Source organism: Nannospalax galili, unplaced genomic scaffold (assembly GCF_000622305.1).
Source record: "Nannospalax galili isolate Female #2095 unplaced genomic scaffold, S.galili_v1.0 scaffold146, whole genome shotgun sequence".
Lineage (NCBI taxonomy): Eukaryota > Metazoa > Chordata > Mammalia > Rodentia > Spalacidae > Nannospalax > Nannospalax galili.
Genome location: NW_008357929.1, coordinates 6,091,481 through 6,111,353, shown reverse-complemented (window position 1 = coordinate 6,111,353; position 19,873 = coordinate 6,091,481). Strand labels below are relative to the sequence as shown.

At 47.3% G+C, this 19,873-nt stretch overlaps 2 protein-coding genes across 9 annotated transcripts in view; both read right to left on the bottom strand.

Moving 5' to 3' along the window:
* Positions 1-67: 67 nt before the first annotated feature.
* On the bottom strand, positions 68-7,690 carry Rcvrn (recoverin). Its single transcript, XM_008855730.1, has 3 exons — positions 7,227-7,690; positions 3,156-3,267; positions 68-208 (listed from the first exon to the last, which is right to left on the bottom strand). The coding sequence occupies exons 1-3, from the start codon at positions 7,605-7,607 to the stop codon at positions 93-95; spliced, it is 609 nt and encodes a 202-aa protein (XP_008853952.1). The 5' UTR covers positions 7,608-7,690; the 3' UTR covers positions 68-92.
* Positions 7,691-13,699: 6,009 nt separating this feature from the next.
* Gas7 (growth arrest specific 7) overlaps positions 13,700-19,873 on the bottom strand; it is a 264,772-nt gene continuing 258,598 nt past the window's right edge. For all 8 annotated transcript variants that reach the window (XM_008855723.2, XM_008855724.2, XM_008855725.3 and 5 more), the window contains one exon: positions 13,700-19,306. In XM_008855723.2, the coding sequence (XP_008853945.1) occupies positions 19,193-19,306 (114 nt within the window). In that variant the 3' untranslated portion in view covers positions 13,700-19,192. The remainder of the gene's footprint in view (positions 19,307-19,873) is intronic.

The window sequence follows — 19,873 nt, the reverse complement described above, 5'->3', positions numbered from 1 at the left end:
TGTGTGTGTGTGTGTGTGTGTGTGTGTGTGTGTGTGTGTGTGCACTGTGGGTTGTTTGTATGGAGTAGGGAGGAAGAGCTGGGCAGTTCACATCACTGTTTCTTTTCCTTTATCCTTTCTTTCACTTTTTTAGGCTCAAACTGGATCAGTCGCAGGATTTCCATATTGGCCAAGGTCCCCTCGATGAATTCTTCCTCTGTAAGTTTATCTGTGTGGTAGGGGGAGAATATCAGTCAGGACTGGCTGTTTGAAGTTGCAAGAGGTGGTACCCAACCCTGATGTGAGAATACTAAACACTCAGTGCTTCCACCAGACCCTTACAATCCTCCTCAAGACCCATGGACCCCCTGAAACCAGCCTAAGAAGGCCAAAGACTGGCACTGCAGAGGGCTCCTAAGAGCCACTCCTATCTTCTGTATCTTCTGCCTGAGTTGTGACCTTATCTTCCTGGTTATCACACCCTGAAACTATCATCCCATGCCTCAAGCCAAAAATTCTAGGGGGTGATTCTAGGGGGCTGAGAGAAACGGATCCAGAGTCTCAGTACAGAAGCAGGAACTGTGTCCCCAAGGGAGTGAGGGGAGAGAGATGATGGGATAAGGGCATGCCAAGGGCATCCTGACTTGCACAGAAATCTCTTGTGTGGTCACAGTACCCAGGCAACCCTGTGACACCAGCTGACATGTCTTCCAGGACTTCCACTTCTAGTCCCTCAGCTCAGATCCGATCTACCCCTCATTTGGAATGAGGATGAGGAGAGAGCCTCCAACCTCTAGCCAGCCTGGATTCCCAGTGTGTTTTTTTTTCAAGTGGTATTGTATTAAGCTTAGTCCAGCCAAATGCATGTCACTGCACCCTTCCTCTGTGTGCTACATGGCACTGTACTTGGGGTCACAACCATTGCAGAGGGTGGGATGTTGCACAGAAGAAAGAGGGAAAAAGTCCCTCCTCTGAATACTCTGAGTCTGGTGGGAAGACAGTGCCATGTACAAAGAAGTCTAGGACAAGACATGCTCCTTTCTGCCCATGGGCACACTCACAGTGCCTGGAACACAGTGTGGGCACAGTGCTACTGAGCAAGATTCAGTTTCCATTAACATATGTTCAAGACCATTTGGACATCCTTAGTCCATGTTGGGAATAGGATCCAAGATGTTTCTCTGAGTTTGGGTGGTGAGATTTGGATTTTATAGTTCCAACTACCCCACCAGCCTCACTCCTAGCTTAAAAGTCCCACAATCAGAGCCTGCTGCCATGGTGATATTTTGTCTCTAGATGGACTGTGTGAACACAGATGTGCACACACACACACACACACACACACACACACACACACACACACACCAGTAGAAGAAACAGTCAGATCCCCAATACCAGTCTACCTTGTGGGGCAGTTTTCAGATTGGCAAACAGCAGAACAGGGACTCAAAACACGGACAGATGAAGAGAGGATAGAGAGATAAAGAGCAGTGTGTGAACTGTCACAGGACTCTATCTTACATAGTCAGTGTCCCTGTAAGGAAAGTGCTCAGAGGACACGTTCCACCTGGGCTGGGACCAGGATGAAGCAAGGAAAGTGCCTGGGCAAAAAATTAAGGGAGGTATTTACTTTCAGGTGACTCTTGAGTTATACACCCCTAGCACCTGCCCATCTCACCCCAGGGTCTTTCTCTGATTTTATCACCTGACTGTGGAGTAGGAACAGGACATCTCCGTCTGCTCTTGTTTTGTACCTTCTTAGGACTTTCTTCTTTAGCCCTGATAAGAGAATGCCCCAGAGGTCACTAAAGGGGCCAGTATTGGCCCCACAGCTGTAGTTGGGTCATGCTATATTGTATTTACTGAGATACTTCAGGTTTTTAAACAACTCAGTTGCTGGCATCTCTTAAAAAATAGAAAATCACTTGGTACAGGCTCCATAGTCCCACAGGGAAAATGCTGGAACCCGTCAGAGCTGTTTGTCAGTCTCATCACTTGGCAGGGCTACCATCCATTGCACTCACTTTCTCCACCCTGGCCCTTGGGGCTGTGAGTCTGTAGCCCTTGTCTCGCATCAATACATTCTCTCTCTCTCTCTCTCTCTCTCTCTCTCTCTCTCTCTCTGTATATGTTAATGACATACTACTCTTGTACCATATTTTCCCAGTAGTAGCCCATGTTTGTCTAGCTGCCAAATTCTAGAATCCATCTCTGCATTCAAGCTCCAAGAGCTGTGTCTAGCCAGTGACTTACCAGGTGTGGGACACCATGAAAGCCCAGTGAAAGCACACCATGGGCTCTTCTCCAGGCTTTTTCTAGATGCTTCCCCATTCTCCTTCTGTGGCTGATCTCCCAATAAATCTCTATCAATCGAATCTGAATCCAGCCCCCTGTTTGGTGGGGCTTTGGGGACACAGAAACTGACTTCCTAGTTACTGGCCTTGCTGTCAGTTCTGGGCTGGGTGAGCTGCCGTTTGCTCTGGTTCTACGTAGGGAAGAATTTTGAAAGTCAAGTGGCCTGAAGCAAGAAATGGGTGCTGTCCATCTGCACTTGCCTTTGTAGACAAATGGTTAATGAGCTTGCTGACTCTGAATTTTAGAATTTCTTAAATGTAGTTAAAAAGCTGGGTGTGGTAGTGCATACCTGTCATCCCAATACTCAGGAGGCTGAGGCAGGAGTATTATTAGTTCAATGCTAGCTGGGCTTCAGAGCCAGATCTTATCATTATAACAAAAGATAATGTTTTTTGGTCCTTTTGAGACAGAGTCTCCCTGTAGCCCCAGTGTCCTGAAACTCACTATGTAGACCAGGCTGGCCTTGAACTCACAGAGATCCACCTGCCTCTGCCTACTGGGTGCTGGGAAAAAAAATATTTTTCTTCAACAGCATAATTTATTGTTTTCCTTTCTCCTCAAGAAATCCAGGCAGCTAGTGGGTTTTGTGGGGCTATGGTGACAACCGCCATGACCAGCATCAGCTTGAGGACAGAGGCAGACCTTGCTAACCCTCTGACCATACCCCCCAAGACCTATGAAGGTAGCTTGGACAAAGTGTGGTGGCATGAAGTGTCCCCAGTTCCACCTGGGTGCTGTGACTCAGAAGAAGGACTCTTGCTGGGATTCCAGGAGAAGGCTAAGGCTATAAAATCAAAGGCAACAAAGAAAAAGGAATTCACCATCATCTTTCTTTCCAAAGAACTTCCAGATCTTCTCCGCCCGCTTTCCTGGGGTATTTTCATCATCTGGCAGGAGCTTCATGTCGTCAGGATTGATCATTTTGAAAATAGCCTGTACCAGACCAGGGGAGAGATCTTGTGACAAGGACTAGGAAGGGCTCGGCAGTCCTGGGAACCCAGGTCTCACAGCATACATAAAACCCTACTAGAAATGGATTAAAGACTTAATCTTCTACCCCAAACTATACAATTCCTAGAGGGAGCTAAGCACCATACAATGGTCATGAGAATGATTTAATGAACAAGTGGGATTCTATCAAACTTAACTTCAGTATAGCAAAGGAGACAACAGAATGAAAAGGCAACTATGAAACGGGGAGATATTTTACCAATCATGTATCTGATAAGGGATTCACATGTAAAGAATGCCTACAACTCAGTGACAAAACAACAAATAACTAAATTAGAAATGGACAAGGGAACTGAACAGACATTTCAAAGAAAAAATATGAATGCCCAACAGGTATATGAAAAGTTATGGAGCCTCATTAATCATTAGGGAAACAGAAACCCAAACCATAGTGAGGCCTTCCATCACTCCTATTGGGATAGCTTCTATGACAAAGTTGTCTTGTTTTGTTTTTGTCTCTTGTGAGATGGGGCAGGAATGTAGCTCAGTGGTTAAAGCACTTGCCTAATATGCATGAGGCCCCAGATTTGATCCTCAGCACCACACGTAGCAAATACCCCCTCCCAAACACAAAGACAATAGGTGAATTTTGGAAAGGATTTGTGGAAATCCCAGGTCACAATTTGGGTTATGACCATCCAATTTCCCTCCCTCAGTGCCCAAACAGCCTATGGATCAGGTGTCCTCTAAGGCAAGAAGGTGACAGCACAGATGACCGCCAGAGCCCCACATGGTCTACTGAATCAAAATTCCTGAGGATGGGGCCCAGGAATCTGTGTTTTTGAGATTTTCATAAGGGACAGAGAATGCAATATGAAAGAGGGGTGGAAAGACTTTCACTTAGTGTTTTTCACTTTTTAGTGCTATTTGAATTTTCTAAGTAGATATAATAGTCTTGTTTAGAAAAAAATGAAAATAAGAAAAACCACCTTCCCAAGGTAACCCCACAACAACCCCAAGGTTGGAATGTGGGGGCCACTACCACAGACCCTGCCATCCACAGGTTTGAGAGCTTGAAACAGTTTCTTCCTAGGCCATGATATATCTCAGTTTCCTATCAGGGCTGGATTTAACATTTGTTGGACACTCACATAACCTTCTAAGAATATTTATATTAATGCTCATAACAATCTTACAGAGTGGGATGATTGGTCCCATTTTATAGACCAAAAAATTGAGACAGCTAACTTACCCAAAGTTACCCAACAGACAGCAGAGATTCTAAGCCAGTTTGGTTCTAGAATGTGCATTTCTGTATCACACCAGGGCTTGCTTATCTCAGTGCTAGAGAACATGAAGCAAGGCCAGGGAAGGAGAAAGGGAAGCATCAACAAGACTTTGCAAAGGTTTGCTCATGTACCCTCCAGCTCAGGGAGGGGCCCAGAGAAGGGCAGAATGAATTTTGGCCTTTTAGGTCCTTTTCAGCTCCCTCTCTGTTCTCCAATCAAGAGCAAAGCCAGAAGTGCTCCTGACCTGTGAGATCAGAGAAGGGGAGGGTGTGACCTCTATTTGTCCTTTTAACTACAGGTTTCTAGGATTCTCCTGACTCAATAACCTCAGGTCCAGACAGGATCATAGAGGACACTCAAGGCTGTAGATCCTTGGGTGTTGGGTAGGCTCAGGGTGTGGGCAGGCACATTGACATGAGGAACTGGGAGGCTGCTGATTCTGGCCAAAGTTGATGCTTCCCTGAAGAGCCAAGAGCACTGCTACCCTTGTATAATCAGCTTGGAGTATAGGCAGATCAACAGCTGTCCTTGCCCACTGGTTCTAGGACAACAAAAAGGTTTTCAGGGTCCTGGGAAAGGCCCTAGTGATCATTAAAGCCTCACCCTGGGCTCAGGGAGCTTATAAGCCTTTCCCACAGCTACATCATAAGTTAGTGTCAGGGCTGGTACAGAACTCATCATTTCTGACTTCCAGACCCATGTTCTAACAATGACCCTGTGACCCGGTAACTGGCAGGGCTTGCACAGTTTGCACAGCTGCAGCTCCCTTCCTCCCCTCTTCCTTAAACTTTCTCTTTCTTTCCTTTCATCTTTCTCTGGAAGAGCACCACCCAGCATCCTTTAGGTGGCTCTGAAGACTTGGTCCCCATCCTATGCCTCCCAGAGACCCCAAAGCCAAGACAGAAGAGCTTGCTTTGTGGGCTCCCCGAGCCCCCTGTGGTGAGGTGCCACTCACTGGCTCCTGGCTCCATGGCTGACCTAGCCTGTTTTTAGCTGCAGGATTTACTCTTACATTTGAGGCTTCTCCTAATAAGCAGGGGGAGAATTCTGAATATAAAAACATGATAAAAATGTACCAAAAAAGACATAAAAATGAAGACTATTTTTCCATCTAATAGGAATGGAATTAGAAAAATAAAGCAAGTGACGGAACAGGCGGGTTCAGAAGGAATAGAAGATATTTTTTAAAAAAGAATTTTAAGTGCTATGATAGGGAAAAAACTGAAAGCCTCCAAACATAAGAATATTTAAATGACCTATGGTCTTTCCATAGAACAGAATTTTAACCTGGCTATGACAGTGCATACCTGAAATCCCAGCTCCTGGGAGGCCGAGGTAAGAAGAGAGAGAACCTGAAGACAGCCTAGACTCCCATCAAAACAAAACAAAACAAAAAATGTTTCTGAAGAATATAAGATGATATGGGAAATATTCATGATAAAAGAGTAACTGAAAAAGAGCATGGTAAAACCATATGCTGCCAGACACGGTGGCACACACCTTTAATCCCAGCACTTGGGAGGCAGAGGCAGGCAGATCTCTGTGAGCTCAAGACAGCCTGGTCTACATAGTGAGTTCCGGGCCAGCTGGGGCTACTGGGAGACCCCGTCTCAAAAAAACCAAAACAAACGAACAAACAAACAAACAAACAACACCACCACCACAACAAAAACCATATGCTAATATGTTATAGTTCCAGAATTGTTTGAACAGAAGACTGGAAAGTCATGCAGCAATAAGCTAACGACAGTACCTTGGTTGTAGATTTTAATCCACAATCTTAATTTTCTTTTGCATACATTTCTAAATTTCACAGAGTATGTATTAGACAGTCTTATGTATTATCGAAAAGCTATTTTTGAGACACCTAAAATACTCAGAACAAACAGTTGAGCCCAGGACAGTGGAGATGGAAGAGAACTCCAGCTGGGGGCTTTGAGGAGCAGGCAGGAGCTCATAGGAGCCTTGCCTAGAGGTGCAGATACTGCAGATACTGGGGTTAGGAAGATGATACTGGGGTTAGGAAGGCATCAGGACCAAAGCCCAGCTTCCACATCCCCAACTACGGTCTCTTTCTAGTTTGTATTTGAAACACGTGTCTCAGTTTTATTGTGTCAGGATCTGAATGTGTGTTGCTGAACAATTTGAAAGACATTTTAATGAAGAAAGGAAGGAGGCAGGATGAAGGAAGAGAGGAAGAGAGGAGAGGAGGGAGGAAGGAGGTGGAAGGTAAAAAGGAAAGAGAGAGGGAGGAATAAGAAAGGAAGAGGGAAGGAAATGGCTGAGCGGAAGGAAAACAAGAAAAGAGAGCGTGGAAGGAACAGAGGGAGAGAAGAAGAAAGGAAAGAAAGAGGGAAGAACGAGAGGAAATGAGGAAGGGGGAAGAAGGAAAGTTAGGGGACAGGAAGGAGGGGAAGAACAGGGGTGGCCTAGAAGGGACCTTTGAAAGTGCAGCTATTAATCAACACTCAGATTATTCTTTAGGAAGCAGATGGCTCTGCAGGCACATGCCAGCCTCTATTCTCTTCAGTACATTGGAGACCCTTCCCTTCCCTGCTTTCCTGGTTCCCTGGACAGGTCCCCACTGCTCTCGTGTGGCAGTGGCTGCTCCATCCCGTCTCATAAAGGCGTCAGGGGCAAAGACTCACTAACCATGACGATCTCCAACACCTCATTCTTGCTGATGGCCCCGTTGCCATCCACATCGTAGAGGGAGAAGGCCCATTCGAGCTTCTGCGTGGGCTTGCCCCCCGTGGTCATGTGCAGGGCGATCACATACTCCTTGAAGTCCAGGGTGCCGTCGCTGTTGGCATCGAAGCTGCGGAACACGTGCTGCGCATAGGCCTTGGGGTCAGCGCCCGGGAAGAACTTGTCATAGATGCTTTCGAACTCCTGCCGCGTGATGCGGCCGCTCGGACACTCCTTCAGAAAGGACTGGTACCAAGCGCACAGCTCCTCTTCGGTGAACTTGGTGTTCAGCCGCAGCTCCTTCAGAATCTCCTTGGACAGGGCCCCGCTCCTGCTGTTCCCCATAGTGAGGGAGAGTGGGCACCGCAGGGCGGGCAGGCAGAGCGACACGCGTGGCTGCCAGGTTGAGGAGGCTGTGCACTGCTGTGGGGTGGACACCTAAGTGCTGGTGGATTAGGGGGATTTGAAGCCAGTTTTTCCCAGTCCTTGCAGGGAGGAGGGGCACGGAACCCTCCTGAGACTAAATAAATAGCTCAGAGGAGGTGATTACTTCATCTGGGCCTCCTGGGAGGAAAGGAATGGAGTGGGACCCTTGAATCAAGTACCCACTGGAGCCCAAAGAGCTTCAATAGCCCCTTTTTGTCTTCCCCGTTGAGGGGTCTGGGTTGGCATCTCCCACGGGGGTCTTATAATGCAGTGGTTAGGGGCACAGGCTCTGAAACCAGCTGGGTTCAAATCCTAGCCTTGTCACTGAACTAGCTGTGTGACCTAGGACATGCTTTTTAACCTCTCTGGCCTGGTTGCTTTTCTAATCCCTTACCTCAGTCACATATGGGCTTACATGTCACCTTCTCAGCAAGGCCGGTATGAAACACTGTATTTATAAGGGCACTCCCCATCCCTTTTGGTAAACCCCAAACTGCCCATGGGAGTGGAGGTTCCAGAAAGGGAAGGATTTTGTGTTGCTCTTGGCTGTATTTCCATTGCCAGAACAGCACCTGGCAAGTTGGGGCCCTCAGTTAAATAGTTCTTGAGTGAATGGGCAGAGCAGCACCAGAGAAATGGCTCAACAGGTATCACAGACTTGGAATAGATCAAACTGGCTCTGAGGAAGTACTGAGCACACAAATAGGCCCACTTACAATGCTTTGACTTTACCATGGTATGGAAGCATACCATGCCACATACAACTGAATGAGGTAGTCAACCCTTCATTATAAAATAGGTTTTGCACTAGAGGATTTTGTCCAAACATAGGCTAGTGTAAATATTTTGAGCAGATCGAGGTGAATAAGCCTGAGTTGTGATGTTCAAAGCATTAGGTGAGCCAAAGGCAATTTTGACTTATAATGTGTTCAACTTACCTTGGGTTTATTCAGGGTGTGGCCCTATTGTAAGTCAAACAGCATTGTTATTATTCATCAATAACAAGGATAAAAATAAAACTGCCTAGAGGGAGAGGTGAATAGGCTAACTGAGCAAAGCAAGCAGACCAGGGAGGCAACAGGGGACAGTGAGGCCTGTGTCACACTGGGAAGGGGTGGCTGGTGAATGTTCATTTGAATGTAGTCACAGGGGATTGTGGCCTAGCTGTGATATTAGAATCCATGCACACACACACACACACACACACACACACCACACACACACCTTCACCCACAATTCATGGCTGGAAACTCCCAATACTTTTGCTACTTCCTGAGGGCCTGGGACAATGTCGGGGTACATTAGCCCTCAGAAAGCAAAATCTTTCTCTCTTATCTTCTCCTGCCTTTCTTTCTACTTGATCCCCCCTTTCCCCCCAGGTTGTACAAATTTGAATTTCTCTTTCCAAAGGCAGATCATAGAAATAAAACATATACTTTCATCTTTTCCCACCTTTAAAAAAATTTTTTTTTTTTTGTATCTCCACGTAGCCTCAGCTGGCCTGGAACTCCGTTATGTTGACCAGGGGCCATCGTGGAGGGTGGGGGGATGCTCAACTGGCATCTCCAGGTGCGTAATGTCAGAGCTGATTGCTCTAGGGGATACCCAGCTGGTGTCCATTGCACAATGGCTGTGAAATCCTTTTGGGATCCTTTTGGGATCACAGAGGTGAACTGTACTGTGTGTGGGAAGAGAAACTGAATTTGACTTGGTTTTTCTACCCTAGAGTCAGATTACACTTGTAAGATCTTTTAACTACTCAAGAAAAAAACCGAAATCATATTTTTAAGAAATTATTTTTTGTGGTGTGTGTGTGTGTGTGTGTGTGTGTGTGTGAGAGAGAGAGAGAGAGAGAGAGAGAGAGAGAGAGAGAGAGAGAGAGAGAGAGATGTGTTTTAAGGAATTATTTTTTGGTGTGTGTGGTGTGTTTTAAGGAATTATTTTTTGGTGTGTGTATATGTGTTTGTGTGGTGTGTTCTGCACATGTATGTGTGCATGGGCTGTGCGTGTATGTGGAGGTCATACCTCTGTCTCTGTCTTATTTCCTTGGGATAGAGTCTTTGACTGAAACTAGGCTGGTGGCCAGCAAGCCCCAGCAATCCTCTGGTCTCTGCCCCTTCATAACAGGGTTACAGGGGTAGCATGACTATGCCTGGCTTTTCATGTTGAATTCTGGGGATTGGAACTCACATCCTCAGGCTTGCATAGTAAGTGCTCTTACCCATTAAGTCATCTCGAAAGCACTGAAATCAGATCCTTTAAATACGTTTAATTGATTAGTTAATTAACGTGTGTGAATGTGTTTGTGTGTACATGGAGGTCAGAGAACAATTTGCAGGAGTTGGTTTTCTCCTTCCACTGTGGGTTCTGGGGATTGAACACAGGCTTGACTGCAAGTGCCTTTACCTGAACCATACTGCTGGACCTAAAATGCAATTTAAAACTATTAATCTTGGACCATAAATTTTAAAAAAGAAAATGCACATTGTGGTCCAAATGTGATATGCTATGGTTCAGTTTCAGCCTTCAGGTGGAAGGTCTGTTCACAGCCCAGTGTGGTGCTGGGGGAGGGGGGCAGGAAGCCATAGCACACTAGCTGAGTGAGAGATGGGGACATAACCAGCTTAGGGCAGGGAGTTGCACAAAGGAAGACCTCACTGCACTAGCAGCTCAGGTGTGAGCCTAGAGCATAAGGAAGAACCCTCAAGGGCATACCAGAGCTGAATCTTTGTTATCCATCAGGAGGGTAAGCACAGCCCTTGGTTTAACTGTGCTTACCCTAACAGTGCTGGAGGGAAAGAGCCCTGGAACTCCAGCATTGTCCTCTAGGATGGGTGAGCTGGTACCCTTAGACTAGGGGTAAGAATTACAAAGAAGAAATTCCAGAGTCTCCAGGTTGGTAAGTGAAATTTGTACCCTGTTTACTAACAGGCCATTGGTATGGAGGTAGGTCTTCTACCATTAGGCCTGCTGTGCTAGTCAGCTTTCTGTCACTGACAAAATACTTGAGATGATCAGGGTAAAAACAGAAGTTTATCTGGGCCCACAGTCTCAGAGGTTTCCATCCATGGTCAGGCCCCATTGTTCTTGGGCCTGTGCTGAGAAAACAAAGACCTCATGGTGGGTATGTGGGGTGGAGGAAGCTGCTTACTTTGTGCCAGCTAGGAAGCAAAAAGAAAGGCAGGAAGGGGCCAGCGTGTCAATGTTCCCTTCCAGGGCGTGAACTAATGACAACTTCTCCCACCAGGCTCCATCTCTTAAAGGTTCTACCACAACCCAACAGAGTGCTATAGGAGGAGCCTCTGGGGAATACAGTCTAAACCACAGCATCCACCTTAACATTGCTTAGGAAAGACCTAGAAGGTCAAGCATTAAAGTGCTGATTCTTACATAACTTACTTAGTGTGGTTTTCAGAGCAGGAAACCTTAACTTTAGGTGTGTGTGTGTGTGTGTGTGTGTGTGTGTGTGTGTGTGTGTATAAACTTTCTTTATCCACAAGCTTATGAGAGAGTTTGATTTCTTAGAGGAGTCCTCTGGACCCTCTCACTGTCCTGCAGGAGGTATTTGTTCTCAAGCACAGTTAGAAATCACATTGAACACCCACCTACCCCAGGTGGAGTTCAGGAATCACATGTAGTAATGGAAAGTCAGTGCAGCCTGTTGCTTCTGCTAGGGGATGGGAGAAAAGTGAGGCCAGCCTTAGTTCTGAGCCCTGACTGGGAGGTAGTTAGAAGTGCCTGGAGGGGCAGTGAGATGGCTTAGGGTAAAAGAGCTTGACCTGCAAGCCTGAGGACCCAAATTCAACCCCAGGAATCCACTTGGTGGAAGGAGAGTCAGTTCTCTTCTGATCTCTACATGCTCACCATAGTGCAAGTGCACCTGCAGGCATGTATATACAGCATGTGCTTGCGTGTGTACCTGTGCACACATGCACAGAATAAGAAATATTTTTTTTATAAAAAAAAGAGAAGTGCCTCTAAAATGTCAGGCTATCCTTGTGAAGCCAGCCCACAACCAAGGCCAGGTCATAGGTAAGAAATGGAGGTGCCTAAGACCTGTGTCCAACCCTGACTTACACAGCTGCAGAATTGCAAAGCCAGAAATGGAGACCAGGCTGGCCAGTTCTGGGCTCTGGATATACTACAACTGTCCCTCTCTCAAAGAGGCTGAGTGTAGAGGCCAACCTCTTCATTTTCCTAGGTGAGGTGCTGGGGCTGCCATGGCAACAGAAGACATCACAGTGAGGAGTCACATGGCTCCAGGTTGGGGGAAGGTCTTCCAGAGCTCCCTGGCTTTCCTGTCCTTTCCAGAGACAGGATAAAGGCACTAGAAGCAGGTGGGACATAGCTGGGTCCAGGTCACAGTCTTCAGGTTGCTGTGCCCTAGAGGGACCCCCTGTGGGAGGGGATCCCAGGAGGGGACCACAGGCAGCTGTGTTGATACTGTTCAGAGTGAGGGGTCATGACCTGGAGGTTTGTTTGAAAACCTGCATAAACATCTTCTATCAGAGGGAGCCCTCATCCTCATTAGCCAAACAAGTTTTTGGAGATGATGTATTGTGAATGGATTTGTTAAGTCTGAGTTGGACTCATAAACTTTCCCAGTGCCCCAAAGATCACTGGCTGCGCTGTAGGGGACAGGGCCATTTGTGCCATCCCTCCTAGCCTTGCCTGGACTAAGTAGCACGTGTTTCTCAAGGGCCAGTCTTGCTGTCCTCAAGCAGGAGTTCAGCTGTTCACAGGCTCAGACTCCAGCCCTCCTTACATTCCTCCACCTCCCTTGCTCTGAGCCTAAGGACAAGGTGACCCTTGTGAGCCAGGAGCTTCAGACAGAAAGGATTGGAAGTAGTAGGGACATGACCTGGGAAGGGCACCCCCCAGTCATCTCCACTATGGGAACCGACTGCCTGTCTCTTCAACTTCCAGGATCCAGATCCTCAGTGTCATCTTCAGGAATTCTCTTCCTGCCACATTCTGCACCCACCTGCTAGGACCTCCTCTTGCCTCTACCTTCAAAGTACACCCAGGTCTTGATCACCATCCCAATCCCATCCTATGGCAAATAGAGAGCAACACCTTCCCTCCTAGCAGTTGATCCTGCCTCTGTGGTACTTACAGTGATGTCAGGCTGTGCATGTGACTGTCCACCTCCCCCAGAGTGAATATTAAAGGTTTGTGACAGCTGGCATAGCCCTGCAGCCCCTGCCCCATCCTGTAGCCATTCCTTGAGTGGGTCCTAGAAGCTCTCTCTCTCCTGGCTCCTCTGCTCCAGCTACACTGACCTCAGATATTTAGAGACTTCCTCTTGGCCTAGAATTTTCTTCCTGGAGACTTGTCAGGCTCCCAGGTCTCCTTGTGCCTAATCAAATGCAACCTTCTCCACAGGGGCCTAGTTAATGTTACCCAGCCTCACTCCTCTGAGTTTCCTGTAACAGTGCTCTGCAGTCGCTCAGGCTGATGTACTTACTAGCTCTCTGGGCTTTGCCTGTCTGCCCCTGTTACAGGGGAAGCACCAGGGAAGAGTTCACTGATATATTCCCAATGCTCAGGGAAGAGGGCATGGAAAAAGCACTCAGTGGTTTTTGGATGGAAATATGAATGGATGAATGGAAAAAGAAACAATAGCTGCAACCCCAAAGGCAGAAGCAAGATGGAGAGCTAAGCTAGGGGGTGGGGTGCATAAGACTGGGGTTAGTAACATTGTGTCCACCTGGGTATCAATGTCTAGATGTCCCTTATTCCTCTACTAAGACACTGGGAGCCAGACTATCTCCAGTGCCTACAGCCCCAGGGGAACAGAGACCCTCTGTATAAAGGAAGTGTGTGGCCTTCTAGGAAAGAGGTCCCTGAGGGACCCAGTGTCTCTGGACAGTTTATTTTACATGGGACGAATCTAAGCATCTCAAGTATACACACAGAGCTGAAGGGGGACAGGGGACCACATCCAACTTCCTGAAAGTGCTTTATAATAATGTAGGACAATTATATATAGCAAAAGCCTTTAAGATTTAAACTCTAATTTAAACATTTAATTTTCAGCATTAATACACACAAATGCTATTATGGGGGGGGCGTGCAGCCTCCATTGGGATCAGAGTTTTGACGGTGTTACTTACAACTTATATTACATCCATTTTATTTACTGGTCTAGGCAGCCGGAGCATGGAAAGATATACAGTGTGGAGTAAACACATTCATCCCGGGCGAGGAATGCTGGCAAGGAGACACTGCTTTCCAACATTAAAAATGTATAAAGTATTTAGCAAAAGTTACAGAAAACAGACCAAACAAGCACATTTATTTTGTTAGAAAATTCCACTTTCATGGGGTTTGCTGATGTGCTTGGGTCCATGAAGGGGATGCCTCTGGCCATGTCCTTCTTCAGAGAAGGGAGGGGTTATAGATTCAGGCTCTCACCCAGGATGGCTGGTGTCCCTCGGAATGTCGGTCCCTGGGTCCGAAAGCCTGTCTCCTGAGGGGGCTGCAGAGAAGGACAGATGAATACACAGAAGCCCTGACAGGGTTTGTTCTTAGGATGCAGGACAAACAGGGGATCAGGGCAGCGGGGCAGGGCCATTCTCACTCTTTCTATCCCAGTGTCACACTCCACCATTGTAGTCTCATTAGAAATTTGCCTCAAATACAAAGGACAGGTCCCCAACATCACTTAGTAAGAGTCTAAAGGCCATCACCATGGCCCCCTACCCAAGATACATCAGGACAGCTCCTGAAAGCCACATTCAGCATGAGAAGTTTAGGGCATTGGTGGCTTAATCTTGGGCCCCGTCTTACTCTCCACGGTCCAATGAGGAGCTGGTCCCTCACCTCAGGAATTCCCCCATAGAAATGATACTCCTGCAGGTGGAGGGTATTTGAAGAGCCCTCCCCTTGGGGTCCCAGCAGCCTTGCCTCCCATCTCGAGATTCTTGGGATCTAGCTTCCCAGTCCTGACCTTCAACTCCCCTGAACCCAGGAATGCCTCCAGTTTACCCTGAGCTTCCCAGGAACCTTCTAGGGTGCACCTTTTATTCAGCAATGCATAACCAAGACATAGCTTGGAGGAGTAGGCACCATGGAACCCCAACCCCAACCTGGCCTGGCCTTAGTTGGGCTTGGTCCTGTCTCTGCCACTATCTGCCACCATCTGGTAGGGTATAGGCACAGGCCAGTCTCAGTGTGCCTGCCCATGAGGCAAAGTACCACCACCAACAGATTTGATCTGGTAGCTCTGTCTTTACAGCTGTCCTGACTCCTGGGGACAGTTTCTCAAAAGGTACAGTTTCTTTGAGGGTTCTGAGAGGAGCCACACCACTCTCAGAGTGGGACTAAAAGCCCCATTTGGATCTAACTGGAAAATTGCTTGTCAGGAGGAGGACTTCTGGCCACAGCAATGGAGCTACCAGGATACATATGACCACGCATGAAGGCTGCAAATAGGCAACGAGAAGGGGTGGGGACAGAACAAGACCTTCAGTTGGCAGGGGACATGGATTCAGGAAGGGAACATGCTGTGTCTAAGGCCCCAGCTGGCTCATCCATGTTTTCTCACAATCCCATGGGGAGTAAGGTGACAGCTACCCCTCCATTCTCAAGCTGAGAGACAAATCACAGGTTGTAACAGGGTGGAGGGGTGAGACTGCTGCCACTCCCCACACTCCCACCTGTTTTATGCTCTGACCCTGGCCGGAAGCAGTTATACAAACAAGCCAAAGGGCTGGGGCTACTACTTCCAGGACAAAAGATTCATTTTAAAACCAAATAAACAATGTGGTCTGCCCATGCGATGGAATACTACTCAGTGATGAGAGGGGGACCCATTGCTGACATATATGACATCATGACTTACTAAGGTTGCATCAGTGTGACTCCATTTACATGGGATTATAGAAGAGGAAAAACTGTAGGGTCAGAACACTGACTGGTCAGAACATCTGCTAGATCAGAGGTGGGGGGACAGAACTGACCCCAAGAGTATATGAAGGTAGTTTTTATAATGAAGGACATGCTGATCTTGGTGGTTATAAGATCACATATGCCAAAGTTTGAAGATCTGCATTATTTGAAAGGATGAATTATACTATATGCAATCACACCTCAATCAGCCTGGAAAAAGGAGGTGAAAATGTATTTTGTAGGGGTGGGAGGAACTATGGGAACAAGGGGTATCTAGGTCAAGCTTGCAGGCAGCTGACCTGCTCCCCTGCTTAGTGTCTGCAAAGTGCTTTCCCGTAGCTACATAAGACCCAATGGGTCTTCAGACTCCTGTTTAAACTCTCCTTGTCAAGGCTACTCACAGCTAAAAGCAAAACCCCTGAAATAAGCCAAGGTCTTCTGACACCCTTTGAATTTTATGGCTTGCATTTCCAAGAAGGGACTTTGGTTTAGCCAAGATTTTTATGCACCCATCCATTAACCTTGTAACTGCCTGGATTTCACAGAGGGAACAGACCCAAACCCATCATGATTTTGTATGGTTTGTTCCAGCTGTTAATCAATGACTGCAGAACTCTTTCTGGATCAGCAGGCTGTTGTGTGAAGGTACAAAGGCAGCCACACAGCAGTCAATGGGACAGAGCCCAGGGCTGCCGTCCACATCGTCCAAATGGCCTGTGCACTGTGGTACTCCGCAGAAGCACTAGAAAATAATGAACGATAACAAGCATCTCTTCCTGGGGGTTGTCATGACAACAAACCCATTTTGAACATCATTCATTTTAGAGATTTTTTTTTTTAAATCAGGCTTTTGCAAGCAAAACTTAAGTGCATTGGCTCTCCTGGGTGGGGGCAAGTGGAGGAGGCTGGGCTGTTGTCAGCATGAACAGTGGATGCTACCCACCCTGAACAAACCCAGCTGAATCCTCCAAGAACTGACATGTTCGCAAATGCAAAATAACAGGGCAGGAGTGTAGCTCAGTGGCAGAGCACTTGTCTAGCACATATGAGATCCTAGGTTAGGTGCCCAGGACCTCCAACAAAGCAAAACCCCTAGGCAACAACTGAAATGAGGCTCACACTCCAGAATGCACTTCTAGATTGGCCAGACTTCACTGTCATCTTGGCTATCCACAGGGTGCTGTGAGGGACAGGGCACTTAGACACTTGACTCCACCCTCTCATTTCTGGGTTTCATTTCATGGCACCCTTGGCTCTCCCTGGCTTCATTCTTCCTATTTGTAGTGCAAAGAAACTTACTTAAAACCAAGTAAATCCATTTCTGAACTGGAGCTGGATATGAGCTGAGAGTCCGACTATCAGGAGATTCAAATCTCACTGCTAGGTCACTACCTCCTGGTGTAGTTAAAACTCAAAAGAATCCCAGTGGGTGGAAAGTATGATATTTCTCCTCTCCAGAAGGCTCTAAACTCACCTGTCTGCCTGGGGAACAGAGTGAGCAGGAGAGTGTCTTCTTAAACACAAGTATAGTTCTACCACTCAGCACTCAGCTGTAAGCATTTACTGAGAGAAAAAAAAAAAACAAAACCAAATGCACAAATGAACGAATCCAACTTAATCAGCAGAAAACCTGATGGTACCTCTGACAACCCAAATCTGCAGAGTATCTGAATATAGGAATCAAGGTTATCCAGGAAAGGTCATGTCTACAGAAATCAGTCTCCTGGCTTGCTTGATAACAGAGCTGTCATACCCTGTCCTCAGATCAGAGCATACATACTGCTTGGCTGTAACAAAATGCTTCATGAATAGAATGATGGAAGAAGAGAAAGAAGAGGATGTGGAGAGACTGAAAAGGACGTGAGGAGGAGAGAATGACCTCAGAATGACCCACACTGGCCAAGTGGGGTTATGCTGGAGGAAGCAACAGATCAGAGGACTCTCAACCCTTCTGATGGGGGTGAAGGAATGAAGGTCATGAGCCACATTATATTCAAAACCTCTGTGTAATGACAAGACTTGGAATGTCTGACCATCATCCACAGATTCGGTTGCTAAGCCACAAAGCAATTACCACTAGCACCCATTTCGAATAAAGAAACCAAGAAATAATATCCTAAAATTGGTAGCTGGTGTCATGGCCCATGCCCAGACCCAGAAGGAGTATCTATGTATCCCAAAGGATAGTCCCATCCTTTATGTTGGTGAAACGCTCTCACGCTGGCCATTGTGGTTAAGACATTTCAGTAAGAACAGTGACAACGTTTAGCTTGCTGTAGTATATTAGACATCTTCCTAATAACTATGAGAGACAATTCTGTGAACAAGGTGCCAAAAAAGTCAAGATTAGTAAGTTGTCTTATTAGCATATAAGACTGAAAGATTCAGGAGATGTGCTCAGAGGATTCTACGCTCCTGGGAGATGGACAGGTCAAATACAAAGTCATCAGTGGGAAAGATGAAGAAAGATAGACTCTCAGGGCACAAGTGCCCAGCTGGAATCTGCTTCCTGTTCTTGTAGCTTCCTGAAGTTCCCTCTTTCCTGGGTGGCAACAACTTACTGTGGCCATGAGAATCGTAACGACTGTCCAGTGCCTAATCAGGGAACAGCAGTTCCAACCCCATTATTCTCCTGCAGAACTGGAACCATTGGGCAATGACTGGGACTTATCCTGACCTGTCTCCCACACAGGACGGACTCAGTCCCATGAAGCCTGTGCTGGGCAGTCTGGGAGAGCACTAATCAAGGTTAGTATGATGTAGAGGGCATGGTGGTAGATGGACTTTCTAAGACTCTACCTCCAAAGCCTCTGGACACGCACACAGCTGTCTGAGGATTCTGCTGAGTCTGAGAAGGGGTATCAGGGTGGGAATGGGGGGGCGCTTCTTGAGAAAGAGGCTGAAGGAAGGGTGGATTGGGACTTCCAGGGTAGACTTTACAGCTGATGCTTGATCTGATAGGAGCTATGAATCAGTACTCCAATCAGGCCTACTTTGCCAACTGAGGTAGTTCCATCCTGATTTCACCAGACAAAGTTGGGAAGATAAGCAGCAAGCCTTCTTCCTAAGACCCCTGGGGATGAAGAGTGGCTGAGAAAAGCCAGACGTGGGCTCCCAGAATGCAATGGAAAAATAGGGAGGGCTGCAAGAGGTTACAGGTTCGGACTGTGAGCTGCATGGTGTCTCCTATCCTAGATGCTGACCCTGACACTGGCTGGAGACAGGGACCTCTTTCTCCTTTCTTCTTTTATAGCCCTGGAGATGAGAGGTCAGCCAGAGGGCGGGCTTTGGGCATCCAGTGCACAAGTGTGTGACAGCCACCTCTGAGGAGCTAAGCAGGGACCACAGCATTCTAGCCTCAGTTTGTTCTCAGAGTGACAAGCATGAGATTTGGGGGCCTCAGTCTCACAGACAAAGACAGGGCTGTGGGTCCGTCTTCGTGGCCTGGGAATATTGGGGCCTCCTTCTGGAATCAACAGCTCTTTTTCTTCTTCTCACTGGACAGGACAGCAGGTAATAGGGCAGCTCCACCCTGAGGGAGCTGCCACCCCTTCTCCATAGGACCCCCAGCCTTCTCCTTGGCAGGACCCTCGGGGGCCACATAGGCGCTTCTAGATCTCCATGTCCACAGGGCGGATGTTGCCCGTTTTGTGCTCCCTGACCCACAGCTCCCTGTCTTTGGCTGGGTCCACTTTTCGAAGCAGCTGGTCCACAGGCTCGACTGTCTGCAAGGGACATAGAATGGGGGATCACTGTCAGAGGTGGCAGCTGAGCCAGGATGTCTCCTATGCCCCATGTTGCTGCTGTTGGAGATACCCTCTGACCAGCACTTCTAGAAGGTTCCAAAGCCCCACAGGAGGCTGTTTGAGGTTTAGAACACACAGAGCACTTTGAGAGCCAGAGCTACTCTGCAGACCTAAGGCCTGGATGAGAAGGCAGGCTACCCTAAAGACTTGGGGCCCGCAACCTCTTCTTTCATCTGTCTTCACGTGGCCAACCTCAGAAAAGGATAATAGAACTTTAGTTTGGGCATTTTCTATGGTTTTAGAAGTTGTATTTTGGGTTTGGTTTCTAAAGAAATTTGCAGGGGAGACAATGTCTTTGGCTGGATGAAACGCATAACTGACTGTGGTCCCAGTACTTGGGAAAGTAAGGCAGAAAGACCACAAGTTCAAGGCCTAGCCTGGGCTACATAGCCAGACTGCCTAAAAACAGGTAAAACAAAATAAGATGGCTTCTTTATCCTTGCACAACACTTCCAGGGTCACTTCTCTCATGTGCTCGGGATGGGT

Coding starts and splice junctions, on each gene's coding strand:
- Rcvrn (XM_008855730.1), bottom strand. CDS start 7,607: ATGGGGAACAGCAGGAGCGGGGCCCTGTCCAAGGAGATTCTGAAGGAG. Junction 3,268..7,226: donor AGGTGTTGGAGATCGTCATG/GTTAGTGAGTCT, acceptor GGTCTGGTACAG/GCTATTTTCAAAATGATCAA. Junction 209..3,155: donor CTTTGGAAAGAAAGATGATG/GTGAATTCCTTT, acceptor CCTACCACACAG/ATAAACTTACAGAGGAAGAA.